The following is a 23,968-nucleotide window of genomic DNA, read 5'->3' on the forward strand; positions in this document are numbered from 1 at the left end:
ATACTTGACCAAGGGCAAAGACCAGGGCACTCATCTTTCACTCTTCTGCTGTAGGGCGCAGGGGACAGAAAGTTTCCTGGTCTGGGAAGGACTTGGTCCCTGAGTGCACCCATCCCTGACCATTTGTGCCAGCCTGGGGGCTGGGGCTCCTGCAGAGTGAGTTCCTGTCTTCACAAGAGCAGGGCGGTGGGGAGGGAGCGGCATCCTGGCCTAGCTGCTCTCCATGCCTACGACCACCGAGGAGAGCTGCCAGACGCTTGGGAGGCAGCCAGTTGCGCCCAGGCGCACCAGATCTGAAAACGTTAGAAAGTCACACTACACGAGCGACGGTGCTGAGTGGGGAAGGAGAGTCTGATCGGTAAGGAGGGGTAAGTCCCGAGCTGCTCCCTGCTGAGCTCAGGCGAGGCCCTCTGCTAGGCATTTTACATACATCCCCCCACTTTGATGTTTACCGAAACACGGGCTAGGGGGGAGTCGATGTTCTACCTAAAGGAGACGTGTGCTGGGAGCGGTGGCCTGACTTGCCACGGTCCCACCTCGACCTCAAGCTGCCAGATCCTTGGCACTTGTGTCTGACCTCCCCCAGGTCTTCAGCCGGGCCTGCAGCTTCAGAGCAACACAAGCCCCAGGGGCGCCGCGCCGAGGCCCTCCCAGCCCCGCGCTGGAACCCCGGCCGGGCGGCCAGCGTCCAATGGCCGCCTGGCGTCCCGCCCGCCCGTTCCGCAAGGAGGAGCCCGCGAGGCGGCCGGCGTTTACCTACCTCGCCGGGCGCGGGCTGCGGCCCGGCTCCCGGCTCCCGGCTCCTCGGCTGCTCGGCTCCGCGGCTTCGGGCCGGCCGCCGCCGCGCTCTGCGCCCCTCGCCCAGCCGGCGGCTTCCCGGTGCTGGCCACGGCCACTTTCATTTTCCTCATCGAGAGCGGCAGGAAAGCGAAAGCGAAAACGGCCGAGAGGCGGGCCCGGCCGCGAGCGCGCGGCGAACGCGGGGCGCGGGCCTGGGCCGGGGTCTGCGCGCGGCCGCCAGCGGACGGGCCCCCCGCGCCCCCTCGCCCGGCCCCGCGGGCCGCCTCCCCCGTCTGCCCTGCAGCCCGCGCCGGCCTGTGCTGGCGGCGTGTCGGGATTTCTGGCCGGCGGAGGCGGGTGCTGGCCGGGGCGGCCTCGGAGGGGTCCCAGTCGCAGGCGCTGAGCGAACCGGTATAGGTTTTGCTGGCAGACCCCATGGGTCGGCCTGTCTCCCAAGCCCAGCTGGTGGCACCATCACTTCTAACAGCCTGGTCCTGACCGTGAGGTCCCAAACCCTTCATCCTGGGTCAGCAGAGAAATCGAAAGTCAGTGAAGTCGGTGAAATGGGGGACCCTTCATTTGATTAAAAAACTGGAACAGCAAGCTTAAGGATGGACTCCCTGGTCTAAAGGGTGCCCATCAATACCCAAGGACTTGGAGATTCCGGGGTTCAAGCTCCGGCTCTCTCACCTATTGGCTGTGTGATTTCGGGCAAAATATTTACTCCCTCAGGCTTAGTTTATTCCCCTGTAGGATGGAGCTAATAACCATGCCTACCTCAGAGTTGCTGTAATTAAGTGAAATAATAGAAGGGAGAAAATACTTAGTATTTTCTCTTAGGCTCTAGGTAGGTTCTTTGAGAGCAGTGACCAAGTCATTGTTTTTCTGGATGCTTGATAGACATTCTCTCATGGTCAGCTGAGAAAACTGGAGGGCTCTGTGACTAGGATAGTCTTCAAAGTTTGGACATAGAAGGACTGAGGGGACACTGCTGTCTTTTTGGAAGGCACCTCACACTTAAGCCTGACAATTACCCTCTATAATTATGCCACTGGACCGAGTTGTTGTTAGAGAAGAGCACTGCTACAATCAAAGTTTGATGGAAGGGCTTACAGCTCTGTCCAGCCTGGGCCCCGGAGATCTGAATTTGTAAGGGTTTCTACTTGGAAAACATTGGCAAGACTCCATACCCCAGACAGAATTTGCCCTGTGTTTGTTCATTTTCATCATAGAGCAGTCTGATAACTGGCACAGAAAAACAAAATAAACTGCATAATTTGCCAGAGTCACTTTGGTTTGCCTGTTTGTGATTTGGGGACACTCCTTGTATGATAAAGGCCTTGATCTATGACTAATGTTGTGGCTTTCTATGTGTCTTTGCAGTATTTCCCTTGAGAGCAGGTGGGGAAGTGGGGCAGGCCAAATGATGATAGAAGAAGAACAGCCCATGTTTCCCCTGCAGGAGATGATGCTTTTGGTCTGTAGTATGAAGGAAAAAGAGAAAAAGTCAAGGCAAGCCTTGGAACCTCTTCCTTGTCACAGGACAATAATTCTTGACTCCATGAGAGCAACGTAGAGCTATATTGGCTTCTACATAAAAAGTATGTCTGGGAGATGACATGATCTTATATATAGAAACCCCCGAAGAATCCATTGGAAAACTGTTAGAAGTAATCAACAACTACAGCAAAGTTGCAGGGTATAAAATCAATTTGCATAAATCAGTAGCATTTCTATACTCCAGTAATGAACCAACAGAAAAAGAACTCAAGAATACAATACCATTCACAATCGCAACAAAAAGAATAAAATACCTTGGGGTAAATTTAACCAAAGAAGTGAAGGACCTATATAATGAAAATTACAAGGCCTTTGTGAGAGAATTGGATGATGACATAAGGAGATGGAAAGACATTCCATGTACATGGATTGGAAGAATAAACATAGTTAAAATGTCCGTTCTACCTAAAGCAATCTACAGATTCAACGCCATCCCAATCAGAATCCCAATGACATTCTTTACAGAATTAGAACAAAGAATCCTAAAATTCACATGGGGCAACAAAAGACCCCGAATTTCTAAAGCAATCCTGAGAAAAAAAGAACAAAACGGGAGGCATCACAATCCCTGACTTCAAAACATACTACAAAGCTACAGTAATCAAAACAGCATGGTACTGGTACAAAAGCAGGTGCACAGATCAATGGAACAGAATTGAAAGCCCAGAAATAAAAACCACACATCTATGGACAGCTTATCTTTGACAAAGGAGCTGAGGGCATACAATGGAGAAAAGAAAGTCTTTTCAACAAATGGTGCTGGGAAAACTGGAAAGCCACATGTAAAAGAATGAAAATTGACCATTCTTTCTCACCATTCACCAAAATAAACTCAAAATGGATCAAAGACCTAAAGCTGAGACCTGAAACCATAATGCTTCTAGAAGAAAACGTAGGCAGTACACTCTTTGACATCAGTATTAAAAGGATCTTTTCGGACACCATGCCTTCTCAGAGAAGGGAAACAATAGAAAGAATAAACAAATGGGACTTCATCAGATTAAAGAGCTTCTTCAAGGCAAATGAAAACAGGATTAAAACAAAAAAACAACCCACTAACTGGGAAAAAATATTTGCAAATCATATATCTGACAAAGGCTTAATATCCATAATATATAAAGAACTCTCACAACTCAACAACAAAACATCAAACAACCCAATCAAAAAATGGGCTGGAGACATGAACAGACATTTCTCCAAAGAAGATATACGGATGGCCAATAGGCACATGAAAAGATGCTCATCATCGCTGATCATCAGGGAAATGCAAATCAAAACTACACTAAGATATCACCTTACACCCGTTAGAATGACAAAAATATCTAAAACTAATAGCAACAAATGTTGGAGAGGTTGCGGAGAAAAAGGAACCCTCATACACTGCTGGTGGGAATGCAAACTGGTGCAGCCACTATGGAAAACAGTATGGAGATTCCTCAAAAAATTAAAAATAGAACTACCATACGATCCAGCCATCCCACTACTGGGTATTTATCCAAAGAGCTTGAAGTCAGCAATCCCAAAAGTCCTATGCACCCCAATGTTTATTGCAGCACTGTTTACAATAGCCAAGACGTGGAAACAACCTAAGTGTCCAGCAACAGACGAATGGATAAAGAAGATGTGGTACATATATACAATGGAATACTACTCAGCTGCAAAACAGAACAAAATCATTCCATTTGCAACAACATGGATGGACCTTGAGAGAATTATGTTAAGTGAAATACGCCAGCGAGAGAAGGACAATCTGTGTATGACTCCACTCATATAAGGAATTTAAAATTATGGACTAAGAACAGTTTAGTGGATACCAGGGGAAAGATGGGGTGGGGGGTGGGCACAAAGGGTGAAATGGTGCACCTACAACATGACTGACAAACATTAATGTACAACTGAAATTTCACAAGATTGTAACCTATCAATAACTCAATAAAAAAAATCAAAAAAAAAAAAAAAGTATGTCTGGGAGATGAGGGTCAGGAAAAGAGAGGTAGAGACCCAAGAAGATAAAGCCAAATCCTGGTTACCTTTTACAGATGTCACACATGTGAGCAGAGAGGTGCCAGGGGGTGAAGGCTAGCCTGGAGTCTATCATCTTGATGATTTCTCCAGGTCCACATTTGGTTCTTGACCTTGTGGGGTAAAAAATTTCATCTTTTCAGTGTTTTAGTGTTGATTAAAAATCAGTGTTGTGTAAAATCAGAATGCCAACTTATTTCATTAACTATTTGCTAGACTCTATGCTAAGCGCATTACATACATTGCTTCATTTAATTCTCCCTATGATGATGTAGTGTATTGTGATCTTCTTTTCACTTGGGGGAAAAAAGGTGAGGAATAATCCCCAAGGTCACACAGTTAGTATGTATGTGAGTGGTAGAGTCAGGGTTCAAATAAAGGCCATCTGGTTCCAAAACCTAGAACTTAACCATTCCCGTTACAAGCCAAACTGTCAGGAAGACCAGAGGTTGCCTGGAGAGTGAACTCTCTTCTTGTAACTGTGCAGTTTGGAGCCTAATTGTCAGAAGGTGGCTTGGTGAGCTTGAAATCGGAATCAGAAGAGTGAATTGCCTGACTTAAATGTTTAGTGGTATCAGCTTTGGGCATCATGGGCATCATGGTGTGTCTTTCTCCACACCAAAGGTCACATAACCTGCTGGGAGGACTGATCACTCATTCCTGCTGGCCTATGGCTCTTCTCTTTGGGAGGGTGGCTGGTGGACCGTCCATCTGAGTTGCTGAGGTGCTATTTATTATGCTGCTCCGGCTGCGTCTCCTCGATGGACACATTTCTTTTTTAGATAGAGCAAGGCCTTACTGAGTAACAGTACTGTTAGGCTTTCCAGGTCCTGGAATCCTTATTTCTCTTAAGGGAGGCATTTTTTATATCTTTGCTCTGATGTGCTTGATTTATTTATTTATTTTTTTGGAGGACGTTTAGTGCTGAGCTAACTGCTGCCAATCTTCTTTTTTCCAAGGAAGACTGGCCCTGAGCTAACATCCATGCCCATCCTTCTCCACTTTATATGTGGGATGCCTACCACAGCGTGGTGTGCCAAGCGGTGCCATGTCCACACCCAGGATCCAAACCGGCAAACCCCAGGCCGCCGAGAAGTAGAACGTGCGCACTTAACCGCTGCGCCACCTGGCCGGCCCCTTGATTTATAATTTAACTTTCAAAGACTAATTTTGTATCCCAACTCTTTGAGGAAACTCGCTTGCTCTTCCTTCCTACCCTCCTTGACCCTCTAACTCTAGGATAAAATCTTGTGCAATAGCAAGTTCTGCAACAAGCACTTTATCCAGGCCTGCAGTGCTCTTCAATGAAGACCCAAAATCCGAGTCCAAGGCCAGCCCTCAAAGACTTTACCACTGGCAGAGTGTGGGCGTGGGGTGGGGGAGAGCATGCAGCACAGCTGGAGAACAATATAAATACAGAGAAACATAGAATTCACTGGTTAGAAAACACTTGCTGTGTGATTCAAACAAAAAGGAAAAAAAAATCAAATAACCCTTTTAGATACTTCATTCATTCATTCAGCAAATGTTTTGTGGTGACTACAAAAATGCAGCCACTCTGCTAATGCTGGGGATTCAATAAATGAGAAAATTAGACTTGGTATCTGCCCTCAGGAATCACACTTTGGTGAGACAGTCAGACAACCAGATAATCAGTCAAATACAGAATACCATCCTAAATGCTACAAAGAAAATTTGATTCTATGAGAGGGAATAACAAAGGATTTGAACTTGTCTGGGGGTCAGAGAAGGCTTCCCTGAAGAAGTGATGTTTGAATTGGGAGCTAAGGAATGAGGATTAGTTAACTGGGTAAAGGGGCATGGAGTTGGAGAAGACCTAATTGGTGGAGGGAACAGCATGTGCAAAGGTCTTGAGGCAGGAAAGAACTTAGAGCATTTGGGGAACTGGAAGCAGGCTGGCTTTGAACCATTTGAACTATCTGATGCCCAAAGGGTCAATGGAGTAGAGAGAGTAGGACGAACCCAAGTTCACAAGAGACTGGAGAGTAAGGCAAAAGCTATAACAGGTAGGGCCTTGAAGGTCATGCTAAGGACTTAAGTCTCTATCCAATGAGCACTGACGTTGTTTATGTAGGGAATCATATCATCTGACTTGTGAAAAGTCAGATTTGAAAGACTGCTCTGTCTGCTATGTGGCAAATAGATTGAAAGATATCACCAGTTGGGAGCAAGATGATGGTGGTAGTGGTGGAGAAGATATAGAGAGATGGATGGAGGTGAGATATTTAGGAGGTAAAATGGTCAGGAACTTGGCAATGGGTTGGTTCTTAGAGATAAGGGAGAAGGAAATATCAAGCATGACTCCAAGGCTGCATAATTGAATAAATGATTGTGGCAGCCATGTAGGTACTCAGATTTCCCCTCAAGAGAACCTTCTACAAAGAACATAGCTGACAGCCTCCAGCTGCCACACCTTCAGATCTGCTGCAGTGTTCACACAAGGCCACATACTCTCTGGCGGCTCCCAGCCAAAGAATGAGCACAGTGTGGGTACCAGATCCAGGCCATTTCGCCCCAAGGTGGGACTCCTCCAACAGGGCTTCCCATCAGTGTGGCCAACACTTTCTCAGAGTGCTCTGAAGTCTGAGGCTCTTCCTCCCTAATCCTCCTTCCTTCCCTCTCCCCTTTCACAGGGGACAGACCTGCATCACAGTCTGAGTCTCTCTCTGCCTACTCCCACTCTCTCTCCTCTTTACCCTTCATGAGCGTTTTCCCCAATAAACTCTTGCATGTTTAATTCCATCTTGGCATCTTTTCTAGGAGGACCTGGACCAACATCATGATGCCTTTCCCTGAGCTGCAGAGTCTTGGAAAAGGACCAAGTTTTGGAGGGCTTCGATCTGCACGTGTCGAGTGAGGTGTCAGGTGAGCAGGGAAACTCCATATCCACTTTCCCACTCAGAAGATATGTTTGTACTTTGCTGCTAAACTATCAACTCTGTCCTCTGTGTGACCTTGTGTCTGGCCTTCTGTGTAAAAATGTGCTTGTTCCACAGATAATCTCCTAACCTCAGTTTAGAAATCAATACTAGAACAGCTTGCCTCTAGAAAAATATGACCTACCAATAGCAAAAATATCCTTTAACTTTCTTGAGGAGGAAGCGAAGTCAAAAATAGAAAGGGAGTGAGCAATTGTTCCTAAACAATCAAAGGTAAATAATTTTGCTGTAGGGGGCCCTGGTTTTCTGGCAAAAAGGAGTAGTCTTTTAAAGTGTTCCTGCAGGAAAAGACTTACATATTTGGCAACACAAATGGAAACCCCTGCCTTTCTGCGGGAAAAAGAAGCTAGCACTCCAAAAGGTACTCTCGCTCTGACGTCTGTCTCCCTGAGCAACGTGCCCTTGGAGAGCTGGGTGGCCTGGGATGACGCTGTCATGGAGACTGTAGTCACCAGCAGCCTGAGTGAGTCACCTGTGAGAGGGCAGAGCTGTTCGGGTCCAACACCGGTTCATCCTACTCAAGCAGGCTTAAACACAAATCATGACTCCTGCGTGAGTATTTGAACACTGAGCTCTCTCATAGTTCAAACGTTTCCTTCACTAATCGCAGACCCCGGACAGCCGGTACCCGTCTCACAGTGAAGTGTGGAGGCTGACAGCAGGGGAGTTCACAGCTTCATTACCATGTTTTCAGGAAGCCTAGGTACATTAGGCTACTTGGACTAAAAGAGAGAGAAGTAGGTGTGGGCATCATGAAATGTGTTTTCCTGAGGGCTGTGTCTCTCACTAGGAACGAATGCGTAAAGCTGTTTGTTAAATTTTTTAAAAACTATCAAATGTAAAGTGAATGTATTATTTAAGTACCTTAAGGAGGGAAGACCTGTCATTTTCCCCAAAAGTAGTCATAAGTTCCCTTGTGAAACCAACCAGAATACGATAAGGACTAATTATTTGTAGAGTCAATAATTAAATCAGGGATGTCAGGAGGAATGCCAATATTATTACTGTCAACACAAATTTAGTACTGCTAAGCACTTTACTTGCATGATCTCATTTAATCCTTACAAAAACCCACTGAGATAATTCATCTCTTTTACAGATGAGGAAACTGAGTCCTAGAAAGGTTAAGCGATTTGCTCAAAGTTATAGAGCCAGTAAGCGGAGAAGCCTACTTTTGGACCACATAATCTTTCTGTTCTGGGTCTGGGCACTTAGCCAATAAGCTGTAGTGTTTCTCAGGAGGAGGATGTACTTGAGGTGAACCTTGAACATGGGTAGAATTGGGATAATCAAAGGGGTAATTGTTGGGATCATCATGATGGGGGAGGACAATGTGTGGATGGAGGCAGGAGTGTCAAGGAGAAATATAAAACTGGAAGTACGTCATATCAGGAGTTGAAATGCATTAAAAATATGTGAAAGTTTGGGAGGAGGTTGAAGAAGTTTTAAAAAATACTGTGAAGTACATGGAAGAAAATAATTCATCCTTGTTCTCATCTTGCATATTTACGTTGTTTTATTTTTTAACTAAAAACCACTTCAAAATCATACATGCTCACTATGAGGAATACAAACACTATAAAAAGCACAACAACGAATGCTTTAAAAACTCCCCCAAATCTTACCATCCAAAAGTTATTACTATTAATATTAGGAAAATATTGTTAGATACATTTTTCTTTGCATTTATAAAGAAAGAAGAATAGGTGAAAAATGATACCTCAATATAATTTTCATTTGTATCTCTCTTATTAAGAATGAGGTACAGAATCTTGTCATATGTTTAAAAGTCATCTGTACTCAATTTCTGTGTATTGTTTATATCTCTTGCTCAATTTTCTATTGAGGTTGATTTTTTCATGTTTATTTGTAGGAGATCTTTTTATATTGAATTAGCTCTTCGTTATATGGGTTGCAAACTGCTTTATTAATTGGCTGGATTTTATTTTTAAATAGCATCTTTCAAAAATTATTGCTTGAATTTAATATTTAAGAATGTTTATTGCCATTATACTTGAACAATTCTTTTAAAAAATTAATTATTGTGTAATATACATAACACAAAACTTGCCATTTTAACCGTTTCTAGGTGTACAATCCAGCCATTAAGTACATTCAAATTGTTATGCAGTCAACACCAACATCCATCTCCAGAACTTTTTCATCCTCTCAAACTGAAACTCTGTACCCATTAAACAGTAACTCCCATTACCTCTTCCCCCAACCCCTGGTAACCATTATTCTACTTTCTGTCTCTTGCTAATTTTACTATTCTAGGTACCTAAGATAAATGAAACCACACAATATTTGTACTTTTGTGTCTGTCTCATTTTACTTAGCATAATGTTTTCAAGATTCATAATGTTTTTATCCATGTTGTAGCATGTATCAGAGTTTCATTCCTTTTTAAGGCTGAATAGTATTCCATTGTATGCATATTAGAGCTTGTTTATCCACTCATCTGTTGATGGACACTTGGGTTGTTTCCACCTTTTGACTATTGTAAATAATGTTGCTATGAACATAGGTGTACAAATATCTGTTCTAGTTCCTGCTTTCAATTTGTTTGAATATATATCTAGAAGTGGAATTGCTGAATCATATGGTAATTCTATGCTTAGAATTCTTTTTTCTTTTTCTTTTCTTTTTTTTTTTTTGAGGAAGATTAGCCCTGAGCTAACATCTGTTGCCAATCCTCCTCTTTTTGCTGAGGAAGACTGGCCCTGAGCTAACATCTCTACTTTACATGTGGGATGCCTGCCACAGCATGGCTTGACAAGTGGTGTGTAGGTCTGCACCTGGAATCCGAACTGGCGAAACCCAGGCTACCAAAGTGGAACTTGTGAACTTAACTGCTGCACCACCGGGCTGGCCCCTATGCTTAGAATTTTTCGAGGAACCACCATACTGTTTTCCACAGCAGCTACATCATTAGGTTCCCACCAGCAATGCACAAGAGTTCCGATTTCTCTGCAAGTTTCTTTACCAATACCTGTTATGTTCTGTTTTTGTTTTTAATAACAGCCATTCTAATTGCTGTGAAGTGGTATCGTATTGTGGTTTTGATTCACATTTCCCTAATGATTAGTGATGTTAAGCATCTTTTCATGTGCTTATTGGCCATTTGTATGTCTTCTTTGGAAAAATGTCTACTCAAGTCCTTTGCCCATTAAAAAAAATATTTTTTTATTGTTGAGTTGTAGGAGTTCTTTATATAGTTTGGATATTAACCCCTTATAGATATATGATTTGCAAACATTTTCTCCCATTCTGTGGGCTGCCTTTTCACAAAGGATAGTGTCCTTTGATGTGCAAAAGTTTTTAATATTTCCCCCAGTTTTATCGAGATATAACTGACATGTAACAAAAGTTTTAAATCTTGATGAAGTCCAATTTATCCATTTTTTTTCTTTTGTTGCCTGTGTTTTTGGTGTCATATCCAAGAAATCATTGCTAAATTCCATGTCATGAAGCTTTCCTCCTATGTTTTCTTCTAAAAAGTCTTAGGGTTTTAGCTCTTATGTTTAGGTCTTTGATACATTATGAATGAATTTTTGCATACGGTGTAAGGTAAGTGTCTAACTTTATTCTTCTGGATGTAGATATCCAGTTTTCCAAGCACCACTGATGAAAAGACTAGTCTTTCCCCCTTGAATGGTCTTGGAACCTTTTTGAAGTCATTTGACGATATGTGTGAAGGTTTATTTCTGGGCTCTCTATTCTATTTTATTGGTCTATATGTCTGTCTTTCTGCCAGTACCACCTGTTTTTGTGTGTGTGTGTGAGGAAGATTGGTCCTGAGCTAACATCTGTTGCCAATCTTCCTCTTTTTGCTTGAGGAAGATTGTTGCTAAGCTAACATCTATGCCATTCTTCCTCTATTTTTTGTGGGATGCTGCCAAAGCATGGCTTGACGAGCAGTGCTAGGTCTGCACCCAGGCCAGGCACCAGAACCTGCAAATCCCAGGCCACCGAAGTGGAGCATGTGAACTTAACCACTACGTCACCAGGCTGACCCCAGTACCACCTGTTTTGATTACTGTAGCTTTACTTCTTATCAATTTGAATAGCTTTTATTTCTTTTTCTTGCCTAATTACTATGGCTAGAACTTCCAATACAATGTTAAATATAAGTGGTGAGATGAATATCTTTGTTGATCTTAGGGGGCGAGCTTTCAGTTTCACCATTGAGTATAATGTTAGCTGTGGGGTTTTCATAGATGCCATTTATCATGTTGAGGAAGTTCCCTTCTATGTCTAGCTTGTTGAGGGTTTTTTATCATGAAATGGTGTTGGGTATTGTCAAATGATTTTCTACATCAATTGATATGATCCTTTTTTAAAACATTCATTCTATTAATGAATATTACATTGATTAATGTTTGTACATTGAGCTACCCTTGTATTCTTGGGATAAATCTTACTTGGTCATGATATATAACCCTTTTAATATGCTGCTGGATTTGGTTTGTTACTATTTTGTTGAGTATTTTGCATCTATTTTCATAAGAGATATTGATCTATAGTTTCCTTTTCTTTTGATGTCTTTGTCTGGATTATGCTGACATAGGGTAATGCTGGCCTGATAGAATGAGTTAGGAAGTACTTTCTGCTGTTCTTTTTTGGGAAGAATTTGAGAAGGATTGTTAATTCTTCTTTACATTTTTGATAGAATTCACCTTTTGGGTTTCTCTTTGTTGGGAGGTTTTGTTTTGTTTTGTTTTTTCCCTGAGGAAGATTCTCCCTGAGCTAACCTCTATGCCAGTCTTCCTCTATTTTGTATATGGGTCACTGCCACAACACGGCTGATGATGAGTGGTGTAGGTCCACGCCCGGCAACTGAACCTGGGCCACCAAAGCAGAGCATGTCAGACTTAACCACTAGGCCACAGGGCCAGCCCCATGTTGGGAGGTTTTTGATTATTATTTAGTCTCTTTGCTAGTTCCAAGTCTGTTCAAATTTTCTATTTCTTCTTGAGTCAGTGGCAGAGAACTTTTTTTTTCTTAGTCTGAATTGTTCCTCTACCTCCTCTGCTTTGTCCTTCATATTTCTATCAGTATCCCTGTTTCTAATTCTTGTGGGTATTAACTAGGTACTTCATCACTCACAAAAATGTCCCTGTGACTACAGGTTATGTACGCCTCTCTCCCTAAGAGGAAATCCCTGGTCAGGATAACTTGGTCAGTCTTTCCAAAGTCATGGCTCTGATGGAAACAAGCCATATAAAAGTCTAGCAGGCCCAGACAGAGGGCTTGGGGTTTCAGATACTTGGCTCAGCCCCAGGAGCAGTGACTTAGGCTATTGCTCCACCAGAGGAAGAGCTCTGGACATTCAGGTAATTATGACTTTTGCTCCCAGAAGGCCACAAATGACTGAAATCAGTGGCACTGAGAATAAGAGAGAAAAACTCAGAAACTGTTCATTTATGCAACAAGAGAAAAAGGGCAGGTAGGACAGTAATTCATATTCTGGAGCCACCATGAAGTCAGTTAATCAGGAACCCAGCACAGAAACAGGTTTGAGGAGAGTGGAGAAGCCAACAGTGTTAAAAAAAAGATGAGCTTCCTTCCTTCCCACATGCTTGTGTTGTTATGCAACATGCCTTTTGAGTTATCTATCCAACACTGAGCTTTTTACTCAGGTCTATCCACATGTCCTAGCTCAAACTGCCTTGTGACACATTATATATATATATGTATATACATCTTTCTCTCTCTCTCTCTCTCTCTATATCTATATGTCTGTGCACCATGTGCAATTCCCAATCCTCTCAACCCCACCACTTACTCCAGCCACTGTTGCTATGACCAGTTCACACAGGCTTTGCCCAGCTTTACTGAAGTGCAGCCTGACAGTGCCTCAGCCCGGGCCTACAATGTATTATCTCCTGCTTTCTACCCAAGGAACAGAACCTATTTGGGACTCATGCATGTGCAACCTAGAAATGTGGGGAGCTGCCAAATTGCAGGGCTGCCTTTGATGAATGGGGAATGGGGAATGGGGGCCAACAGATAAATGCCTCCTCCTTTTATCCATGGTGCAGATGGTTTTGAGATACATTTCATAAGCTTCCTCAGAGGTTCTGGCTGATGGAGCAGTGCCCTTGGCAGTGGCCAACCTGATAATGCATCCTTGTATTGGGTCTCCCCCCTTCCCTGTTTCCTCCCTCTATCCTTTACTCCTGCTCCCTGGAATGTTGTTCCCAAAGAAACTACCTAACTGCACAGAAGCGCTGGTCTCAGGCTCTGCTTCCAGGGCAACCCAGGCCCTGAGCCAGAAGGCTGGCTCAGTCCACAGTCAACTAATAGAGTGAAGGTTCTAGCACACAGGGATTAGAGCTTTGCCTTAGAGGCTAATCACAAACCACTGCTAGCATTAGCCCAAGTTGACAGTGAAAAGTCGGTGCTGGTGTGACATGGCTTACCAAATTGTAGAAATAAAGGTTGTGGGCAGTTGCTATTATTAAAAAAAATCATTTTATTTATTAAAACATCTTCATTTCCCAAGGCACTTCAGTAGCTTTCACAGAAATATGGTTTTTAACCAGGTGAAACATATGCTTTAGAAGTTCCATGGTAACATAATCAGAAAAGAGAAGACAATTACACTGAACAGAAATTATCTCCCAAGGTTACACAACTGAAGTGAGCAACTCTGAAAGACTCTGAACACAATTTTTCTTCTTTGTAATTTTTTCTCATGATTAGGTATCACAAAGGAACACACACAATGACATCATTTTTGGCACCCAGAGAAGTGCTAGTGGCTAAGGCCTTGCACAAGTGGCAACTACAGACCATTGCCAGAGTGATTCTGGGTTGGAAAAAAAAAAAAAGACACAAACCAGGAAGCTAAGGAACCAGCCTTTCCTAAGTCTATTCTGAAGGGCAAATAACTTAGGGAGAAAAAGACACAACAAACAGACAAACAAAATCCCTATTATAGTTTTGAGAGAAGAGACAAGTTTGCTTATCTCCTTCTCACGGACACATTTCCTGCAAACCATACATCAGAAACCATAGTAGCTAGGAGGTTTGATTTACACAGCAGTGGAAAACAAGAATAGTAGATTCCATTATGCATCTCTTATGGGTCTGGACAAACCCAAAGCTTTGAACAGATGTAAACAAGTCTACCCAGTAGTCATACTGAGCGTCCAAAAGCTCACAAATCAATGCACTTGCCAGTGTTCTGTATCTCCTCAGTCTCCTCCCTATCAATGACCTTTAGTGGTTTCCCCAGACCTGTGCTCTCCTGCCCTGGGGAAGCAACAATCCCAGCTAATATCCTTTGTAACTGAGAAAGTGTAAGAAATCAGACTCCCTGTGAAATTATTTCTTTTCCTCTAAAGTGCACCATTAGAGGGAAATGGGGAAAAAATTTGGGGTGGGGGGATTAGATCCAGTTTCATCAGGGGCCTTTTCAGGCAGTCTGAAATTAAAATGTAAATTTAGCAGATGCCTCTCATATTCTTCTAAATCCCACTGGTTCTAGTAAATAGTTAACTTCTAAGGACGCGCCAAGTCCATCACTGCAATAGTTAGGACTTATCTAAAGTTGTCTGTCGGTAGTCACGGTGTCCCTGGAGGGAGGGTGGCACTCTAGGATCATATGCTGCCTCTGAGTCGGGTGTCCATCCACGAGCAAGTCAGACATGGAGTCAAGAAGAATGAACAGCAAAGACCTTTGCCACTGAGGGACTCAATGTCTGTACAAGCCGTTTCCGACAAGATGCAGTCTTTCCTCTTCACTTTCTCACTTACTAGAGGTTCTATTAGAAGGCTGTGCTTTTAAGGATTGTGGGGCTTTCTTCACCATCTTTTAACATCCTCGTGTGGCTTGGAGTTTGCCTATATTTCATTCTATAAAAACAAGAAAAACAAATGTTAGTAATAAATCATAAAAAGATGTCTACCAGTCTCAAAACAAACAAACAAAACCCAGAACTGGGGATATCTCACGAAGGGGAAAAAAATCATAGAGCAGACTCTACAAGGTTTCTCTTAGTCTCTGCACTATTCCAGAACTGCCACTGCTATGGAGATCTGCATGGTGACATGGTCTGGGCCGGACCAGAGAGGATTGGCTGTAAGCACCTTGCCATTTCTAACCCTCTGATGGATAAACTAGTCCATGGTGTTTCACAGTTTCTGGGGAACTCTCTGCGAGGCCCAGACCCAGTGCATCAACACTGTGCAGAAGGAGGCCTCCTTACCCTTTGACCCTTAGCATCTGGTCGATGGTGTCTGGGAGCGGGGTGCCGAAGCTCTCTGGGAGGAACAAGGTGAGAATGGCTGTCAGGATGGTCAGACTTCCCATGAGAATGTAGGGTAGGAAGCGGTCATAGGCACCTAGAGTGAAGCAGACAGAGTCCCAAGCTGGGGATGCAGTTAGACTTGGTCTCCCTCCCTCCCTTTGTGCTCCAGGACTCTCAAGGGGATCACCTGCCTCCTTGGCCCCAGAATCTCCCAGTCTAATAAGCTGCCAGATTGGAATCTGGCACCTAGACAGGTCTCAGAACCCAGAGTTGGCACAGACATGCCAAGAGGTCCAGCAGTGCCACCCAGTGCAGGGGAGGTGTGCTGATGGGGAGGAGGGGCTGAGCCATGATTACTATTCCTATTTTCCAGTGCTGGGTTTCCAGGGAACTCAAGGTAGTCATCCAGGAACAGAAATAACTCCTCTGCCTCTCCAGATGTGTCAGAACCTGCTCGATTTGCCCACTTGAAGGCCAGATAAGAAGGTGTTTCTGCTTATCAGATGTGTATAGCATGTTTGCAAAGCACTCTGGGTACTCTCAAGGTGTGTGTCACCCCTCCCCCAAGATGTGCTGGCTAGAGATGTGCAGGGGAACAGCAGCTGCCATGAGGAAATATTTTGGGGAAGAGAAAATTCGTGCCCTGTTACATAAAAGGGCACAAGGCAGATCCACTGCGTAAAGTGCTCCCAGTTACAATCATTCTCAGTTCATCAGACCTCTTCAATGGACATCTTTCCCTTCATGTTCCTTTTAAACTCTAATTCCAAGAAGAAACTTCTCCAATTAAGTACATTGGCTCCCTAAACCACTCTGCAGTTTCTTAGGATAAGGGAATTGATTTCTCTGATGGAAGGCCTGGCATAGCTAAAACAGAAACAAATCTGTCTACTCTCCTCATCAATTTCTAGAGAGTGCACAGGTTGTTTTCCGTTTATAAGTGTGCCTCCCCCACAGTGCACCTGGACAAGATCGTTCTCCAGGCATAGATCCAGTACTGGATGGATCACCATTTGCTGTGTGTGCTTGTTTTCCTGTTAACAAGCCATCCCCAGCTCACATTAAAGCCAATCAGCGCTTCCACCCATCACTCCTGCATGCCCTCAGCCACGGGACTTACCAAGGTAAACGAAGTAGGGAGACAGGATGCTGCCCAGGCGGGACGCCATGGAGCTGACTCCCACACCCATGTTTCTGACCACTGTGGGGTACAGCTCAGCTGTGTACACGTAGACCATGGAAAAGGCAGCAGTGATTCCAAACTTGCCCACCATCACGAGGACCGTAGCCAAATAATACAACTCTGGAGAGGCAAAGGGAAGACAGTAGGAGAAGGCACCAACCCAAGGTACTCTGCTGATGAGAGTTCTGTTTCTTTTTTGCCTGAAACAATCCTACTCTCTTCTTTTTGGGGAGGGAGGAGGGCAGTTTCTATAAGTTCCTACTGTGAGATAAGGGGCCATGGCCAACATGTCCCTCCAAGTTGATTACTGAGAGGAGGTTGGGACCTGCAGCTGTGTGAGAACACGCTCTTCTCGTCAGCCTAAAGACCAGCAGAGTGAGCCCCTCAATAGCCCAAATAAACCTGCTTTCCAGTCTAGAAGTCATTATACATATGTCTGTCAAGGGGTCAGCGGGCACCCGAGAACCTCATGTTGTAGGCACTGTGGAATCAACTAATGACTTGCGGATGAGTGGGGAGTTCAGTTCTAACTCATTTCATGCTTTCATTCTATTCAGACCTCCACTATTCACAGACCGCAGATGCTCAGGACCGATCCTCTGATCTTTCCTGCTTGCTGTGCCCATGAAGAGATGCTATGAATGGCCTGTGGATCATCCTGAGCACTAGTGTGAACCTCTGAATACATTCCTGGGCTCCCCTGCCATGCCGCAGTGGGGGCTATTCCTGTGCAGTGTTGCCAGTCTCAAGAGCCCACAAATGATCACCAGAAGCCCCCAAATCCAGGGGCACACAGACAACTCTGGGTACCATGATGGACACATGAAGGTCCATAAACTGTTCCATGAATTGTCCAAAAGGGCTGCCTTCCACCCATGTGTGGGATACCAAGAGATTTTAAAGATAAAATCCTGCTAATGGCCCATGAGACCCACTCTGTGACCTGGCCCCTCCCTTCTCCCTGTCTTCATCTCTTACCAGCTCCCTCTTTCCCCTCAAACGTGCCAGGCTCATTCCCTCCTCAAGGTCGTTGCCTTTGGTTTCTTCAGCCTGAAGTGTTCTGCTCCTAGACTTCTTCATGGCTTTCTCCATCATTTCAACTACATTTCTGCTCAACTGCCCCCTTCAGGTACACTGTCCGTGACCACTCTCTAAACTAGCTCTCCACTGTCTTTTATGGTCATTATAAAAGGTATAATGAATGTTTGGACTATATTGAATGTTTTATTTACTTGTTTGTTGTCTGTCTTTTCAACTAGAGTGTGAGCTCCAGGAGGGCTGGGGCCTGCCTGACTCCTTTACTTCTGCCTCATTAGCCCCAAGCACAGTGCTGAGCCCACAGCAGGCACAGCGTAGCTACTTGTTGAATAAGCAAATGACTAAGACAGGGCCAGGTTAAAAAGTAATAGGGCTGGCTCTCTTTCCTCCTCCTTATAATTGCTCTCCCCAGACCCTCAAAGCCCCAGGCCATGATGAGATCTGGTCCCAGAAAACACTTGCTCTTGATTTTTTGGCCAAAAATAGAGATGTGCAGGTGAACTGTGATGGTGTGATTTTATTCTCTCTCTTAACTGGGGGAGAGAGCCTGGAGGAGACTGAGTGACTCAACGAAGACCCCAGACTGCAGATGCACATGGTCCCTACCTGGGGGTACCAGCTGCACGAAGAGAAGAACGCCGCCGCCCAAGAAGAGGGCAGTGGCCATGGAATAGCGCCGGGGCAGATACCGCAGCAGCAGCCAGGCCAACACATACGCTGGGACTTCGACCACTGCCGAAAGGAAGCAGTTCACGTAGACGTCCCCATGCAAGTTAGGAGTGTCAAGGGAAAGCCCGAAATAGCCCACGGATATGGTCAGCCTGAAAGAGAATGCGGGGGAAAGCTGGAGAAGCAGCATCCACGTGCCTCCCAACCTGGACAACTTTTAAAATACAACTGTTGCAGGAAATTCAGAACTATCCTTCCCAGGAGGGCAGCAGATTTAACCCTGAGTCTTACTTCTTAGAACAAAAGAGAACCTCCCCCAGCCCACTGTAAACTCTGGGCTGGAGCACTTTCAAAGCATTTCAAACAGAAAGAGTCCCAGCAAAAAGGCTTATATAATTCAGATAGACTTTGTTGGAAAAAAACCACCACCACCACAACTCTAACCTGCCTTTCAGCTTTAAAAATCCTAACCTGAAACACTTACAAACGCCTACTTTCCTACTCTCTGAACCTCCCCAAATCCAGCAATTGCAGAAGGAGCTGGGGAATGAGTAAGGAGGCAGGTATCAAGTGGGCTGTGATAGGACTGGAGGGATAAGATAAAATAAGGAACAGTCATTATATCAAGCATTTGGAGAAAGCCCCCTAGCAGACCCTCTGTGGTGTCCAGCCAGGAAGAGGCTGGCCAGAGGCAGCTGACCCCAACCCCGCTGTGCTCAGGGAGAGGAAAGGGAGCTCCCAATGGCAGGGATACATCATCTCTCATCTGCACGCACCCCAGTATCCCTGGTCTGGACCCTGTCCCCAGCAGGCACACTCTCTGTTGATGAGCAATGCTCTTGGGCAAACAGGGCTTTTATGGATTAGACTGTTGTTGACTCATCCGCAGGCTGAAACCACAGCTGGTATAATCAGGGGAAAGGGCATGTGCAAGAGTCCCTGGGAAATCCAGAGCAGGAGGAGCACCTGGGTGAACCATGAAACGGGTGACTCATTGCAGGCTGGCAAGTCTGTGGCGCGGGCGGCACGCTGGTCCTGTGTGAGGCCAACTCAGGGGAGTGCACTGCCCTGAGGGATCCTGGGCCATTCCTTGGAAATGGGTGACTCATAGTACCCCCAGCAAGCAAAATGGTTGGCTGCCCCAAGGCTGGCTGACTGTAGCAGTAAGGACTCTGAGATGAAGTCTGCCTTTCTTACCCAGCAGCCTCAGGTAGTTGCCTTAATCCCAAGGGTCTGGCCACTGAGCAAACACTATCCAGGCACTCAGATGTGTTCCTTCTCTGGTAACTCACAAATCCCTTCCTGACACACCTGCTGACATGCCTCGTTAGAAGGAAACTGACGAGGACATCTAGGTCATGGCCCTGCTTCCAGGACAGTCTCCGAACATCCCAGAGGGAGAAGGTCCTGCTTCCAAATTTCCAGAAAGTACTTAGCAGCCTCTGTAACCAAAAGCACATGGCATCTTCACTTAGATTCTTCTTAAAGGCCACACCTGTCCTCCCCAGTCACTGTCTAAGGCGCAGGGGACAAGAACAACTAATCTAGGACCCAAAGTGAGCAAGGATTCACCTCAGGACCTGGAGGGATCCCCAAAGGTCCCATATGTCTCAAAAAAGCCCCCACAACAGTTTTCAATCTCCTTTTCTTTCTTTTTTTTTTTGTGAGGAAGATTCACCCTGAGCTAACATCTGTGCCAATCTTCCTCTACTTTGTATGGGGGATGCCTCCACAGCATGGCTGACGAGTGGAGTAGGTGTGCACCTGGGATCAGACCCTGCGAACCCCAGGCCGCCGAGTGGAGTGCATGGAACTTTAACCACTCGGCCACAGGGCTGGACCCTCATTCTCCTTTCCTTAGATTCCATCAAGTTAAGAATTGTAATGTACCCATTTCTTTCATTGAAAGGCACATACTTTCCACTTTCTGATGACATAGGCTTTCAATTTTGGTCTGAGACATGTCTGCAAACAAGAGGCCTGACAGCGACTGCCATAGGCTTTGTCCAGGAGCCTCACATAGGTCTCACTTACGCACCACAGAATTATAGACATGATGGTGAGCATTCGGATATTCCAGGTTCGGATCAGATCAAGAATGCTGTGGGACTGCTGCTTCTTGGAACTTAGGTCTTGTAGCTGCAGGAATGATATGACAAGGGTATGGGAGGGAGAGAAGATCAGAGACTCAGACATCCAATAACATACCCGAAACCCTGGCATCTTAACTTTCTGCAGCTCCACGTTGGGGAGCTTTCTGTTTGTTTCTTGAAAAGAAAAGTAAATACAGTGACTGTATCTTGGGCTGCGGAGGCTTCCCCAGACCTTGTGGATAACAAATTACTGAACGAAAAGTAGGTGACCAGTCCCTCAGGGGATGCAGCCAAGGCGGAGGCTCAGGCTGACAACTCCCTCACGGCACCACTCTCAGCCTTGGTCAGTGGCCAAGTTCCAGGGAGGCCTCTGAGCATTTCTTCCTAAGGCTGGCTCCCTGCCCTCTGGGTCAGAGAGAGAAACTGGCTGTGTAATTTACTCATGTGATATTTTAAAAGAAGTAATGTTTTGAGTCCTCATACCATGCAGTTACTGGTCTACTTCCAAGGAAAAAAATTTCAGATAGAAAAACAGGAAAATTGACCTCAGGTTCACCCAGAGAAACTTCCTATGAAATTCGGCACAGCCAAAGACATTAATAAACCACACGTCTAAACACACTGATGTTGCTTTCTTAAGCAGACCCAGCTTTGGAGTTTGTTTTTCCTGAGTTAACAGTTCAACAAAAGGTCAACTTTTAACTTAATGGATCCCCTGAAATAGCCTCATTTCCTCAAAGATGCCAGTAGGGCTTATGGGTTCACTCCGACTGACCCCTCCCTGAAAAGCCATCAAAGCTACCTCACTTAAAAGCCCCCCCTGCTATCTACTCCCGCTCTGAGCCTTTCCAGTATGTGCTGAGTGGGAGTTATTGCTGGGCCACCGCTTAACTGTGAGGCCAGCAGGGCTGTCCATGCCCAGAGGCTTCTTTGCTGCTTATAATAAGCAGTGTCTCTTTTCCAAGCCCAAGTCTGCATCTCGAGTCCTGAGCACCTCTAACATGCCTTCCGCGCACACTTCAGCAGGACTGCTGGTGGCTGTTCTCACAGCCAGTTCCTTGTCTTCCCGTCAGATCAGAGACACAGTCCAGAACCCCATCAGCCAGCAATTACAACTTTTAACCTCTTCTTGTAGTCACGGGACTGAGGAAAACTGCCTGCTGCAGAGCGTGGAAGGAGAGGGAACAGGAAGGAGAAACAAGACCTAGGAATCAGGCAGAGCCAGGAAATTACTCATGGCTGTGAGAACAGGGTTTGCAGCGAGGGGTGGGGAAGGGGGAAGGGCGGATATCCAAAAGGACCTAGCTCTAAGATGACAGGCGACAACTAACCCTCATGGGGCAGAAGGAGAATGAACACTTCTCACTCCAAATCTATTTTTGCTTCATATTTTATTTAATGCATTATTTTTTTAAGATGAAACACTACCTAAGGTATAAGAAACAATGATGCCCCAAAATGCCAACTTTGTGAAAGGCCTATTACTCATAAAGAGTGTTTATTATTAAAAGTAATGGTTAAACTATATAATTGCCTAGAAAAGAAGTATGCAAAGTATGAAAACCTAAAATCCGTGGGAAAGCTGAAGAGATCTAGGCAGGTGGCACCTTCTCAACTTCTGAATTGTAACAGGGCCTGCCTTGGGGGAAGCTGCAGCTTGGGCAGCGAGAGGGCTGGGCCCCTGTGTGAAGGGAAGGCTTCAGGGCCATGTGGTGCTGCCCTAAAATCATGGTCACTGAGACTCTCCCACCAGCTCCCACATACTGTTTACCTCACTTGGGTCGAAGATGGTTGACGGTGCAACAATCCCATTGATTCTGGCAGCCCTGTGGATGATCACCTCTGCCTCTTTAAATCGTCCCTGAGAGATGAGCCATCGGGGGGACTCAGGGATGAACCTGGAAGTACAAGGAGGAATCTCACAGAGGCCTCCCTGTCCAACAGCTGCCCAGTAGACCACACGTAGCGCAGGTGGAAGTGGGATATGGGGTTTCATACCAGAGCTAGGTTTGGGGAATGTTTGGTGTTTCTAAGCCAGAAGCAAAGAGATGGTCCATACCACACCCAGTAATGATCTAAAATGTGAGCTTTTGAGTACAATGAAGTACACAAAATTTGGAGGGGCCTGTCCACCAGGATGGGATTGCTCCACTGACTGGCCGCCTCCAATTCTGAACAGCAAGAGTGGTGGTTCCACCTGCTGGGCACCAAGGAGAGCGGAGCAAGATGGGCTCCGAAGCCTGGCTTTGGTGGTGGGCTCAGCCCAGCCCAGACTCTGGCCCTGCTGTACTCCCCTACTCGTCCCCAGCATCCACAGAAGCTTCTGCACTGGCCTCTTGGCCTCTACTTTCTCCTCACTTCTCCACCCCTGATTCATCCAGTTGACTTGCCAGACTCTCTATCTATGTTATCAAGGCACCTAGGTACTTTCATACTTTGTGGATCTGCCTCATCGGCCAGCCCCTGCCCTTCGGTCATGATCAGGGCCCATGCTGTGCTCTGTATCCTCTCCATCTAAGCTCTGAAATGCTCTCAGTTCCACATGGGCCAGTGATCTCATTCTTCCAACCTGCAAGAGGCGATTCCTCCCTCAGCCCCTCTGCTGTGTTCCCGCTCTTGGTATGGAATGACCTCCTCTCTACCTGTCCAACTCTTCTATCTTGGAGTTTCAGATGGAGCCTGGCTTCCTCCATGCAGCCACCCTGAGGACTCTCACTTTCAGTGTTCTCCCTCTTCATCCAGTGCCCATGGCACAAGGCCTTGGCAACATACAGCCAGAACCACGTCCTGTCTTGTCCTGCAGTCTGATGACTTCCTGGAGGTCATGCTGGACCCTATCATCTCACAGCTGCTGCTTCTTCCTTTCCCTACACTCCAATCAACCTAGCACAGGGCCGAGAACAAGTCTGTTGATGTCTTGGGATTTTGTTATGTTTTGTTTTGTTTTTGGATTTTCTGAGTATAGAGAAAACATTCTGAAACAACGTATAAATAATCTATACTTCCTGTCTCTGGGAGCCCAGATAGGGATTTGTGGGTTGCTGCTGCCCCCTAGTGAATACCAGACAGAAGACATCCTGCCAGTGGGCTCCACGGGGCACAGGGCCACACTCACCACCAGAGCAAGGCACACAGCACCCCCGGCACAGTCAGCGCCAGCAGCAGCATCCGCCAGTCTCTGATGAAGTAAGCAAACAGTGGCAGCAGCATGTAGCCAAATGCATAAAATATGCACACTCCTAATGTAGAGAATATAATACGAACTGACTTGCCAAGAATTTCTGTTCCTGTTCAAAACAAGGGAGGAGTCATGTTAGCATTTTATTTCCTTATTAATCTTCTATTGTATGATTTTCAATACACAGATAGGAAGACTGCCAGAATTATGTCTAAGTTTCCAAGCCC

At 45.4% G+C, this 23,968-nt stretch overlaps 1 protein-coding gene and 3 long non-coding RNA genes across 15 annotated transcripts in view; 2 read left to right on the plus strand and 2 right to left on the minus strand.

Annotated features, from left to right (window-relative positions):
• LOC102147598 (uncharacterized) overlaps window positions 1-1,301 on the minus strand; it is a 60,184-nt gene extending 58,883 nt beyond the window's left edge. For all 11 annotated transcript variants that reach the window (XR_002799659.2, XR_011425073.1, XR_011425072.1 and 8 more), the window contains exon 1: window positions 761-1,301. This is a non-coding gene — a long non-coding RNA (uncharacterized lncRNA). The remainder of the gene's footprint in view (window positions 1-760) is intronic.
• Window positions 1-17,965, plus strand: LOC111767816 (uncharacterized). 2 transcript variants are annotated; one of them, XR_002799661.2, is made up of 3 exons: window positions 1-358; window positions 7,144-7,248; window positions 17,321-17,965. It is a non-coding gene; the product is annotated as an uncharacterized lncRNA (long non-coding RNA). The 2 variants fall into 2 exon arrangements; XR_002799660.2 differs by having other exon boundaries at window positions 67-368.
• Window positions 1,191-2,591, plus strand: LOC138917296 (uncharacterized). The gene is made up of 2 exons (XR_011425083.1): window positions 1,191-1,325; window positions 2,164-2,591. It is a non-coding gene; the product is annotated as an uncharacterized lncRNA (long non-coding RNA).
• Window positions 13,781-23,968, minus strand: part of SLC22A5 (solute carrier family 22 member 5) — a 24,992-nt gene continuing 14,804 nt past the window's right edge. The window contains exons 4-10 of the mRNA XM_001917961.5: window positions 23,679-23,850; window positions 22,335-22,461; window positions 20,509-20,609; window positions 18,408-18,622; window positions 16,701-16,883; window positions 15,539-15,674; window positions 13,781-15,185 (exon numbers count right to left, since the gene is read on the minus strand). Of these exons, the coding sequence (XP_001917996.3) occupies window positions 15,098-15,185; window positions 15,539-15,674; window positions 16,701-16,883; window positions 18,408-18,622; window positions 20,509-20,609; window positions 22,335-22,461; window positions 23,679-23,850 (1,022 nt within the window). The 3' untranslated portion in view covers window positions 13,781-15,097. The remainder of the gene's footprint in view (window positions 15,186-15,538; window positions 15,675-16,700; window positions 16,884-18,407; window positions 18,623-20,508; window positions 20,610-22,334; window positions 22,462-23,678; window positions 23,851-23,968) is intronic.

This window comes from Equus caballus, chromosome 14 (assembly GCF_041296265.1).
Source record: "Equus caballus isolate H_3958 breed thoroughbred chromosome 14, TB-T2T, whole genome shotgun sequence".
In the NCBI taxonomy this organism is placed as follows: domain Eukaryota; kingdom Metazoa; phylum Chordata; class Mammalia; order Perissodactyla; family Equidae; genus Equus; species Equus caballus.